We start from the raw sequence: 12,500 nt of genomic DNA, 5'->3' as shown, positions 1-12,500 counted from the left end.
TGTACATTTATTATTCTATATAATATTAGTTAATATATATTATACATATAATAATGATAATTCTTTACAATGTTTTAATCATAGCTTTTCTTATATCTTAAAAAGTCCATATTTAAATATATATGATGTAGAAAACATACAAAATAATTTATCTAATATATCTCAGATGTGTAATCATAATAAATTAAATTATTCGAAATATATAGACACAGATTATTTTAAATATTCTTTCTTGTTTTATAATCAACATGTTAACACATACATAGGTTAAAGAAGATATAAATAAATATATATATATATATATATATATATATATATATGTATATATGTATATATGTATGTGTGTATATTTTTCATATATATTATATTACATGATATATTGTCTTTATAATATTTATTTTATTTTATTTTATTTATTTTTTTTTTTTTTCTTGATCTTCCTTTTAAGATTACGTTATTATATTTTATAAATTAAATCAATCTGAAATCTTGAAAAAGGTAATTCATATAAGCACAACTAAATATTTTTTTTGGACAGAATGGGTATTTTATATTTTTTTTAATTTGATGTCATGTGCGATAATATATATCTACTGGACAAAAAAAGAGTAAAAAAAAAAAAAAATAAAATAAAATAATATATATATATATATATATATATATACATACATATGTATATTTTCATATTTGTATATTTATATGTATATATTTTATTTATAGGAGAAAAGAAAATATATTTCATGTATCAATAATTTCCCTTATTAATATAAATATAATATATCAGCAATTTATAGGTGCAAACAAAAAATTAAAAAATATATACAAACACATATATATGTATATGTGTGTTTATTTTTTTATTCCTCTGAATTAATCTTTAATTTTATTTTATTATATTTTATTATTATTATTTTTTTTAATGTAGGCTCTATTGAATATGGTTCTACATATGAAAAATTCATAGCGTTGTTAATTTATATTTATTATATCTTATTAATTTTAAATATTTTTAAAGAATTTTCAAAATTTAATAAAATATTTCTTATACCCATAAACATAATAAGAAATACATTGAAACATAATAAAGTGCTTTTCATTTCTCTTTGTGTTTTTATAATAGTACCATTTGTTCAATATATAACAAGTAAATAAATAAATAAGTAAATATATATAAAAATATATATATATATATATATATATATATAATTTCATATTGTTGATAATAAAATTGTACAAACAATTTTTCAGACATATTAATTCACATATATTATTTTTTTTTTTTTTTTTTTTTTTTTTTTTTTTTTATATATTTTTGTAGGTTCAAAAAATTATAGTGACTATATCAAATCGTTCGATCTGTTTGAAAAGAAGAACATATATAAAAATGAATATCCTTACTATTTTTTGTTCTCCTTAATTTATAATTTTTTTTTTATACCTATGATAATAGTTATATCGACGGCAAGCACCTTTCTCCTTGTAAACAAGAACGATCTTTTATTAAGTAATAGATAAAAAAAAAAAAATAAAAAAAAAAAAAATTAAATCGATGATGACGACTATATATATATATATATATATATATATATATATATATATTTATTTATTTATTTTATTTTGTAGGCTACAAGTTATCAAATATGCCATTCTGGTTGAAGATAAAGGAATACCTTTTCTTTTTTCAAGAAAAAGAAAAACAAGTAAAAACAATAAAAAAAAATAAAAAAAAATAAAAAAAAATAAAAAAAAAATAAAAATAATACATACATATATATATATTATATGTGTGGCTTCATTTATTCAAAATAATATAGGTGAATAAAAATTTAAGCAAACAAAAGATGTTTATATCTGACGAAAAAAATGTAAAAAATATGAGTATCCTAAAATTATCTAATATATGTTGCTTAGGTCTTTTTTTTATTTTCTTAATTTTAAAAATAAATTTCGATCAAAGTTCATATGATCATATTAATAAAAAATACAACCTTCTATTAAAGGAGTATTTTTTATCAGATACAAATGTGGTAAAGAGGAAAATATATTAGCATGATATGCTATCTATAAATATATAAATAAAATATACACACATATATATATATATATGTGTATATGTTTTCATTTTTGTAGGAGAAATCATTTGATACATTTACTTCTTCAACAGATTACTACAACTTTTTAAATTCCATAGTCATAAAGAATATCATGAGAAATAAAAAATATTTACAAAATAAAAATTTATTGGATATTAATCTGAATTTAAATGATTACAATAATTCTATATATGATGATTTTTTTAATCATTTTCCATATGACCTCTTTCTAAAATTTAGTGACGGCAATCAAAGTAGTACACATATATAAGAAAAATGAAATATAAAAGATAAATATGTTTATATATATATATCAATATTTATTTATATATAATGTATCATATTTTATTTTATTTTTAAGTATCAGACGAAATAGCTATAGGCAATCCGTTACTCGCACACGAATCCACCATTGGTAATGAACACATAAAAATAAATAAATTAATAAATAAATAAATATATATATATATATATATATATTAAAACAAAATAATGCATACACATATATGTATATATATCCCTTTTAGATAATACCCAATTAGAGAAGTATAAAAGTATTATAGATGATAATAAAGGAAGGATAAAATATTACGACGCTTATTCGATTCTTTACAACTTTGAATATTCTCTATCTCTATTAATAAGAGTAAGTGTATCAAATATAAAAAATGAAACGTAATAGATGAAACGTAAAAGATGAGTAATATATATATATATATTTATGTTACATATATGTTTTTCCCCTTTTAGACATCTTTTAAAGTGCAGGATTATGGTGTGTTTAAAAAAGATAAAGAAATTTTTGTTCATGAAATATATGAAGATAATTATAATAACATGTATAATTATAAAAATATTTTATTAATACTTATTTTTATTATAACAATAATATATTTAATTTTAACTATATGTATGGTATATTATATAAGAAGCAAGATTTATATTTCTTTTTTTTCCTTTTTTTTCTTAACCTGCTTCTTTTTTTTCCTATTTCATTTTATGAGCTTCAAACCAGTTAGCTATTTTTATGATTATATTATTAACGACATAAAGGCAAATCAAGTATCCGAAATATTTAATGACATGAATAAACACGACCATTTCAGATCCTTATTATTTGATTTATTAAAAATAAAATGGTATACATTTTATGCAAATGTATTTTCTTATATCATAATCCTTACAGCCTTATTAAATTTTTTTTTTTTTTTTTTTATAAAACATATTTCAATATTAATAAAGTATAAAAAACATTTTCTATTCGTGAGCATACCTATATGGATCTCAGTTTTTTTTATGTCATTAATAGGTACAAAATAAAAAAAAAAAAAAAAAAAAAAAAAAAAAAAAAAAATTATTTTATGTATTTTCTATTTATTTTAAAATATTTACATAAAACTAAAACACTATAATATGTTTTGTGTAGCAAACATGAAATTTTTTTTTTTGTTCTTTCACATGATAAATGAATAAAATGTAATATATATGTATATATATATATATATATATATATATTTTTTTTTTTTTTTTGTAGGATCCTATTTTCCGTGTAATATCCAGAAAAACATCTTAAAGTGGATACTTTTATTTTATCAAATTCAAACAAACCAAAAATCTTTCCCCTATGAAGTCTTAAACAAATTTATTTTTGTTTTCTTCTTATTTTACCTTACATCCATCTTCTTATTTATTTATGTAAAGAAAAAACCAAACATAATTAAACTAAAAAAAAGAAATTATCAAAACGATCAAGACACACAACAGTTACCTTTCAATCACACAAATATAGACGAACATTATGATATAATACTATACTTCAAAGCTGTTTTATATTCATTAGATAAAACATTCGAAAAGGTCCAGCTATTGAAAGAAAAAAAAAAGTTTTCTCAAATGATTAATCTTCAGATTAATATGTATAATATGTATGAGAAACAAAAAATGATGTTGCAATGTGCAAATTTGAATGGACAAAATAATCACATGGTGAGAGGTCAAGATAATTGTTTTATAAATGGTCAGGTGAATTATCCAATGGATATTCAGGGAAATAATTACACGAATAAACAAATACATAATTATATGAACGGTCAGGAAAATAATTATGTGAATAGCCAAACAAATAATTATGTGAATAAAAAAATGCATAATTATATGAACGGTCAGGAAAATAATTACATGAATAGCCAAACAAATAATTATGTGAATAACCAAACAAATAATTATGTGAATGGCCAAACAAATAATTATGTGAATAGCCAAACAAATAATTATATGAATAGCCAAACAAATAATTATATGAATAGCCAAACAAATAATTACATGAACGGTCAGGAAAATAACTATGTGAATAGCCAAACAAATAATTATATGAATAGCCAAACAAATAATTACATGAACAGTCAGGAAAATAACTATGTGAATGGTCAGGTGCCTACGGACAATCCTTATAGACCAAATGAAAACATTCAAACATCAAGCCAAATAATGAATGGCAAAAATAATTATAATTATAATAATACAATGGCAGTAAATATACAAGAGGAGGAAGGTATCAATACAAACATAAGAGATAAATTCCATGAAATAAAAAAAAAAGATGATCAGAATTTTATGCAAGAAGGTACCTCAAATAATGAAAACTTGGAGAGACAAAATGAAAATAAAGACAATGAAGTAGATATGATTGAAAAGATAGAAAATATGAACTTATTTTTTACAAATATATTAAATGAGAAATATGATTTTAATTTTTTAAAAGATGAAAATATAAAGAACAAGGAGAAGAAGAAGAAGACGAGGGGGGGAAAAAAAAAGTTAGTTGAGTGGATCATATCTGGACTTTATGATAAGGATAATTATAGAAGAAATGAAGAGGATAAAGAAAAAAAACAAAAAAATACAAAGCAATTAAAACGTATGATTGAAAATTTGAATGAAGATTTATATTACATAGATAAAATAAAAACATCATTTACATATTTACTTTTTTTAAAGATAAAAAAATATATACTTACACAAAATTTCAATAATTTAAAAGAAAAAAAAGGTGAATTAAAAAGAACATATCAAAATAAAATATTATATAAAAATCATCTGAGTAAGCTTCAAAAAAATATAACAAAGAAAATGAATCAGTTAGAAAAAAATGTTTTAATTACAAACAATTTGAAAGATGGTCTTATACACATTATAGAGGATGAAGCATGTAATTAAAAAAAAATAATAAATAATAAAATAAAAAAATAAAATAATTTATAAGATAATATATATTATATACTACAAATTGGTTAAGATATAAAGTGATAGATAAATAAAATTATATCTGTAGAATAATATAAATAAATAAATAAATAAATAAATATATATATATATATATATATATATATATATATATATTTATATGTACCATTATATATTTTTTATTTTTATTTTTATTTTAATTTTTATTTGTATATTTTTTTTTATGTGCAGTTTATAAAAAGGATGAAGAGAATAGTAATTCCAAAAAGAAGGGAAAAAAAAAAAATATAGAAAATGAGGAGCAAGAATCAAACAAGGGCGGAATATTTGGAAAATCAATCATATAAAAATGTAAAAAATAAAAAAAAAATAAAAAATAATAATAAAAAAAATAATAAAAAAAATAATAAATAATAATTAGTGTAATGAAATATTTTTTTTAATATATATATTATATATATTATATATATACAAAATAATTATATTTAATTTTTTTAAAATGGTTTTATATATTTATATTATTACATAGTGTAATACCTTTCTCATAATAAACTATAAAAAATTAATATATGTATTAATATATATATATATATATATATATATATATATATATAATGTATATATTATTTATTTTATTTTTTTCTTTGGTGACTTAAAAATGAGCCCGAAAAATTATACTTATTCAAATATATTTTCTTTTAAATGACAATAATGAAATATTAAAAAAAAATATATATATATATATATATATATAATAATTATTATTATGATCTTATCAAATATATATACATATATATATTTATTTATATTTATTTATATTTATTTTATTTTATTTATTTATTTATTTATTTTTTTTTGAAATCCTTGTGGGGGATGGATAATATTTTCCTTTGTATTTAATACAATATGTTTTAAAACGTTTTGAAAATAAATTTGAAAAAATTAAGTTTAAATGTTCCTTCTCTGTTTGTTTTTTTAAAAAAAAAAAAAAAAAAAAAAAATTACACAATGCTATTATATTTTGTAATATTCATATGGTCCTTTTTATTATGTGATATATATGAAACACTAAATATAAGAAAGAGTATAGATAATAAATTAACACATTTAAATAATAATAATATTGAATGTCCATTGTATATAAATAATTATCGCAATAAGAAGAATAAGTATTTTCAATTTATTGGAAATAATAATATTATAAAAAAAGGTAAGGATATATATAATAAAAAAATTAATTTATTTGGATTTAATAATAAAGAAGAAATAAATAAAAAAACCAAAAAGGATTTAATAATAGAAAAATATGAATATAAAAATGGAAATATATTTTTATATACAAAATTATTTGTAAATAATGAGGAAAAGAAATTTATAATTGATTTATGTAGTGATAATAGTTTTATATTTGAAAAAAGATTAAATGATGAGTTATTAAAATATAACAGTAACAATAATAATAATAGTAATAATAATAGTAAGGAAGATGTATTGACACAAGATCAATTTTTATTGGAACGTTCAAAAAAAAAATATGAAGGTTTTAATTTACAATATGAAGAAAAAGATATAGAGAATATAAATGAATTATTTCATTTAAATAATACACAAGTAGATATAAAAAAAGTAGTTAATATAAAAGATGAAGATGAAAAAAAAGTTCCATTTTATGTAATAAATAATGAAGAATTAGATATGAATTTCTATGGTATTATTGGTTTTAATTTTTTTAAAAATTATGATAAGTTTATTTTAGATACTGTTCAAATGAAAATATTTCTTAATTCGAATGAAGAGGAAATGTCTGTAAAAGAATCATATTCTGATGATAATAATGAATATGGAATATATGATGAAAAAAAAAAAAAAGGAAATGATTATTTCCATGATAATGAAGAAGATAAAGATGGATATTATAAGATAAATTTATATGATTATTTTAATAATATAAAATATTTTAATGTATCTCTTGATAATAATGTTGATAATACATATTATAAAGGTATCTTAGACACTGGAACTTTGAATACAATTCTTCTTAATAATAGAACAAATGATTACAATAATAATGATATGAATACAAGTATAACTATTGAGAATGTATTAAAAAATAAATATAAAGTATATAAAACTAATATTAATCATATAAATATTATAAGCAATGAGAATCATAAGATACCTGTTGATTTACAAACAAATATTTATTCAGGTAATTTAGGATATATGAATAAAGATGTGATTTTATTAGGTTTAGATTTTTTATTAAAAAAGAAATTTTTATTTGATTTAAAAAACAATATTCTTATTATTCCAAAAAAATATTTGAATAATACAAATGAAATAAATAACAAAAATAATTATGCTCAAAATAATAATATACTAATTCCAAATCAGAAACAGAATATAACAAATCAAAAAGTAATAAATGAAAATAATCATATGGATGAATTACAAATTGAAGATAAATGTAGAGATATTTATAATAAATTAAAAAATAAGGAATTAAATTTTTTAAAAATTACAAAAGAATTAGAAAACGAAAATGTTTATATGAAAGACTGTAAAACTACTAATGATGTCATAAAAAAATATGCTATTAAATTATTATATGGTTCTGAATATTTAAAAAAAAATGATAAAAATATAGATTATGAAAAAAGATATAATGAAGTTATCGAATTTTTTAAAAAATTAAATAATGAAGAAAAACAAAATATGTTAAATAAAATAGTAAATAATATTTTAATAAAAACAAATAGTTCTAATAATAATAATGATCATGATAACAAAGAACATTCTTCTAATGAAGGATATGAAAAAGCTTCAGATATTATAAATAAGTTTGTAAATTATGAAATTAATAATAATATATATTCCTTACATAAATTTAAATCATCAAATGTAAATAAATTTAATGAAAAAGCAGAAGAACAAGAATTCAAATTTTTATATAATCTATATGAAGCACATCCAGAATATAGTTTTGAAATGTTAAATGATTTTAAAAAAGAATTATCTTCTAAAAAAATATCATATAGTGATTGTAATGATGAAAAGGATATAATAAAAAAAGTTGCACATTCAAGAGTATTTAATAATAATAAAAATAAAAATAACAACAACAATAATAATAGCAACAACAATAATAATAATAGAAGAAAAAATGTTATTGTAAGGAAATATTCAGATGATGGTAATAACATACATACACAAATTATTATAAGGGGTAATGGTCTTAATAATAATATGAATACATCAGATGATGAAAATCAAAATGATTATCAATATAATAATTTAGATAGAATAGATGATCTATTTCCAAATTCGATTTTTTCAGGGCTCTTAAAAAACTTCTTCACTGAAAATAATAATTATAACAATAATAATACTAATGATGATGATGATTTAAATGAATCCATTGATCATCATAACTCATCAGATGTTAATCAGAATGATTTGTTTTCTGAGTTAAATAATTTTTTTGGATTTGGAAATTTAGCTGATGGTATGTTCGGACGAAAAAAAAAAAAAAAAGTTCTTGGATTCAAAACTAAAGAATCACAAACTACTCTTGAAAATAATAAAGAAAATACAGATGATAATATTACACAGGCAATTAAACAAGAAAAAGATGTAGATATTATTTATCTTCTAAATAAAGTACAAAAATTAAATGATATGAATTTAAAAAATTTTATATTACAATCTTTGAATAATCAAAATGTAAGAAAAATATTAGTAGATGCGGTTAAAAAAGGATATACAAATACATATGAACAATGTAAGAAAGAAAATGATAACAAGAGTATGTATCTATTACAAATGTTGAAGCAATCAGGAATTTTCTAATAATAAAATAAAATATATATATATAAATATAAATATATATATATATATATATATATATATATATATATATATATATGTATATATTTATAATAAGCTTCATTCACTTTTGAGTTAGATGTTTTACTCACTATTTATAAATAATTCATAACAAATTTAAAACTTTATACACACATAATATATATATATATATATATATATATATATATATATATATATATATATTATGTGTATATATGTATATTTTTTTTTTTCTTTCTTTTTTTTTTTTTTTTAATTAACCATTTTCATATTTCTTTTTTTTTTTAATCCATTGTAGAAATGTAACCAAATATTATATAGTTTTTATGTTAATATAATTATTTTTTTTACATTAATAATCAAAGCGTTGAAAAGTTTATATGTTAATAAATATATATATATATATATATATATATATATGTATGTATGTATTTATTTATTTATATATATATTTTTTTTTTTTTTTTTTTTTCTTCTTTTTTGATAATCTCTAACTTTATTTGTTTTATATCTACAACATATATGTATATATGTACATATGATAAATATTGCCCTACTTTATATTATATATATATATTATGTGTATATATGTATATATTTTTTTTTTTTTTTTTTTTTTTTTATTTAATTTAATTTTTTTTTAAGAATTAAAATTTCCTTCTTATTATTAAAAAATTTCAATTTTATGAAAATAATAATATATTTACAAATAGATGGATCGTTCTTATTTTCATATATATACTTACATAAACAAATAAATAAATATATATATATATATATATATATATATATATATATATATATATATTTATATATATTTATTTTTTTTTATTTGTGTAAGCCCATGGGTTTCATTTATTATATATATATATAAAATAATTATGAAAAGGTTGAATAAAAATGTGTTTTCCATATTTAAAAAATACAACTCATCATATATTTGCTTTGATGAAAATAAACAAAACTTAAAAAAATTTTGTAATATAAAAAATATCGAGCTAAGAAAAAATAGGCATACAAATAAAACTGAAATTTTTATAGATGACAAACTTTTATTAACTAATAGGAAAAATGTGTTTTCTTTAAAAAATCAAGATTTGTGTTTATTAATAAAATTGGAAATATTGAGAAATAAAAATAATATGGATGTTCTGAAAACTCCGATAACATTATGTGTGAATAACTTAATCGATTTTATCAATTTAAAAGAACATAAAAAGATACCAAAAAATTATGACAACGAAAATGATAACAAGGGTGACAACATATATGATAATTATAATAATAATAATAATAATATTAATATTCATAATAATAATAAACATGCTGTAGATTTATTTGAAATAGAAAGAAAACTTATGGAAAAAAAAATATATGAAAATTTTATTAATGATCTCATTTTTTATATAAATAATTATGAACAACATGATTTTAATATACAACAAAATTCTCTACATGATATAAAAAAAACTATTCATTTACCAAACTGTTTAAATTATATTAATAAATATCATATTAATAACTTATATCAAGAACAAAAATATACATATAATAAATTTATTAATCTCTTTCAACATATTCATAATATTAAATTAAATACAGCTAGCCATTTCGAAACACCTGAACAAAATCTGGATGTTCAGGAAAAAATACAAAAATTAATAAAAAACATGAACAATTCAGAAATTTTCTTATTCTATAAATGTACACAATATTTGAATTCATTTATATTTACTTATTTATTTTTAAATAGGTATATAAATTATAAAGATGTTTATCGTTATTGTAATTTGGAATATATATATCAGTTTTTTAAATGGGGATATGTATATGATGTAAATATAATGAAGGATGCCAACACGCTCTTGATGTTATCAACCCTTCGTTTAATAAACAAAATGATGCAATGAAAAATGTACATATGTTATGTGGTGGCAACATCATTTTTTTTTTTTTTTTTATTATTACATAAGCAAGCACATAATATATATATAATATATATATATATATATAATATATTTATTTATATTTATCTATATATATAATTTTTATTATACCATTTCAATCATTTTGAGACACATAAACTTTTTTTTGGTTGTATTTTAAAAAAAAAAAAAAAAAAAACTACATAGTTTTTTTTGATAAAATCATTTAACAAAATTATATATATTTTTATATTATTTACCTAAAAAATATTAAAAAAATCTTCTCATGTCCCATATATATTTACGACACGGTTACCGTTTTGGCTAAACATCTCGGTTTATCAGGATTAATACCCTTGTTTACACTCGTATAATATGCCAACATTTGTAAAGGTATGACTGCTAGTAAAGGTGTTAAGACACCATTATTTGGAATTAAAATGATATCATCTGCAAAATGTTTAACCAAGTTTTCATCATCCGTTAAACATACAATATGTGCTCCTCTTGATTTTATTTGTTCTCCTGTATTGATCATTGCATTTTTGGTGTTATCATTAAATAATAACATAATTACAGGGATATTGTCTTCACCACCTAATAATGCATATGGTCCATGTTTAAGAGAAGCTCCAGTGAAACCTTCACAATGTATATAAGCCAATTCTTTTATTTTTAAAGCACCTTCTTGTGCTATAGGATAACTTAAACCATTTCCTATAATTAACATAGATTTGGTATTTTTAAATTTCTCTGATAATGTTTTACATGTATTTTCACATGATTTAATTGTTACTCCTGCATATAAAGGTAATCTATGTAAAGAATTAATTAAGGATGTTGCCTTATTACTCGATTGATTATTTTTTTTATTTTGAAAAAACCATAAGGCTATTAATGTTAACACGGATACTTCAGAGGTAAAACATTTTGTTGATGCTACTCCTACTTCTCTACCTGCATTTAAATACACTCCACGACCTGTCATATTTGCAATTGTTGATCCAACAGAATTAACAACTGACAATTTCCTTACATTCAAATCTTCTGCTAATTTACAGGCTTTTATAACATCTCGTGTTTCACCACTTTGGGATATGAATATAACTCCTTCTTTTTCTTTTGGTATTACAGATATATTAAAATCGATAGGATCCATAACCTGAACAGTATTAAAACAATTTAAGTAATTCATAAGATATTTAGCAAATAATGCTGCATAATAAGATGTACCACATCCAACCAAAACTAAATTTTCTATTTTATTTAAATCGTGTACATAAGGATCTAATCCTCCTAATTTTACATAATGATCTCCACTACTAAATCTACCACCATTATTTAATGACTTGGATAAAGTATCTGACTGTTC

The 12,500-nt window shown here is 18.8% G+C and overlaps 4 protein-coding genes across 4 annotated transcripts in view; 3 read left to right on the top strand and 1 right to left on the bottom strand.

Moving 5' to 3' along the window:
* Positions 1–5,309, top strand: part of PADL01_1023900 (conserved Plasmodium membrane protein, unknown function) — a gene marked incomplete at both ends in the record, with an annotated part of 5,455 nt that extends 146 nt beyond the window's left edge. Inside the window, 12 exons of the mRNA XM_028682308.1 lie at positions 1–266; positions 449–608; positions 721–794; positions 926–1,144; positions 1,319–1,504; positions 1,624–1,700; positions 1,815–2,027; positions 2,131–2,347; positions 2,455–2,508; positions 2,621–2,739; positions 2,844–3,402; positions 3,628–5,309. The exon at positions 1–266 is cut by the window's left edge and continues 146 nt beyond it. Of these exons, the coding sequence (XP_028538599.1) occupies positions 1–266; positions 449–608; positions 721–794; positions 926–1,144; positions 1,319–1,504; positions 1,624–1,700; positions 1,815–2,027; positions 2,131–2,347; positions 2,455–2,508; positions 2,621–2,739; positions 2,844–3,402; positions 3,628–5,309 (3,826 nt within the window). The remainder of the gene's footprint in view (positions 267–448; positions 609–720; positions 795–925; positions 1,145–1,318; positions 1,505–1,623; positions 1,701–1,814; positions 2,028–2,130; positions 2,348–2,454; positions 2,509–2,620; positions 2,740–2,843; positions 3,403–3,627) is intronic.
* A 1,035-nt stretch (positions 5,310–6,344) lies between these two features.
* PADL01_1023800 (conserved Plasmodium protein, unknown function) lies at positions 6,345–9,185 on the top strand (the record flags this gene model as incomplete). Its single annotated transcript, XM_028682307.1, has 1 exon — positions 6,345–9,185. The coding sequence occupies one exon, from the start codon at positions 6,345–6,347 to the stop codon at positions 9,183–9,185; it is 2,841 nt and encodes a 946-aa protein (XP_028538598.1).
* An 899-nt stretch (positions 9,186–10,084) lies between these two features.
* On the top strand, positions 10,085–11,113 carry PADL01_1023700 (conserved Plasmodium protein, unknown function; the record flags this gene model as incomplete). Its single annotated transcript, XM_028682306.1, has 1 exon — positions 10,085–11,113. The coding sequence occupies one exon, from the start codon at positions 10,085–10,087 to the stop codon at positions 11,111–11,113; it is 1,029 nt and encodes a 342-aa protein (XP_028538597.1).
* A 316-nt stretch (positions 11,114–11,429) lies between these two features.
* The window catches only part of PADL01_1023600 (glutamine--fructose-6-phosphate aminotransferase [isomerizing], putative), a gene marked incomplete at both ends in the record, with an annotated part of 2,481 nt that continues 1,410 nt past the window's right edge, over positions 11,430–12,500 (bottom strand). Inside the window, one exon of the mRNA XM_028682305.1 lies at positions 11,430–12,500. This exon is cut by the window's right edge and continues 1,410 nt beyond it. Coding sequence (XP_028538596.1) covers positions 11,430–12,500 — 1,071 coding nt within the window.

Source organism: Plasmodium sp. gorilla clade G2 (genome assembly GCF_900097015.1).
Source record: "Plasmodium sp. gorilla clade G2 genome assembly, chromosome: 10".
Taxonomy (NCBI): Eukaryota; Apicomplexa; class Aconoidasida; order Haemosporida; family Plasmodiidae; genus Plasmodium; species Plasmodium adleri (nom. inval.).
Note: the sequence above shows the minus strand (reverse complement) of the source record. Positions and strands in the feature narration are given on the sequence as shown.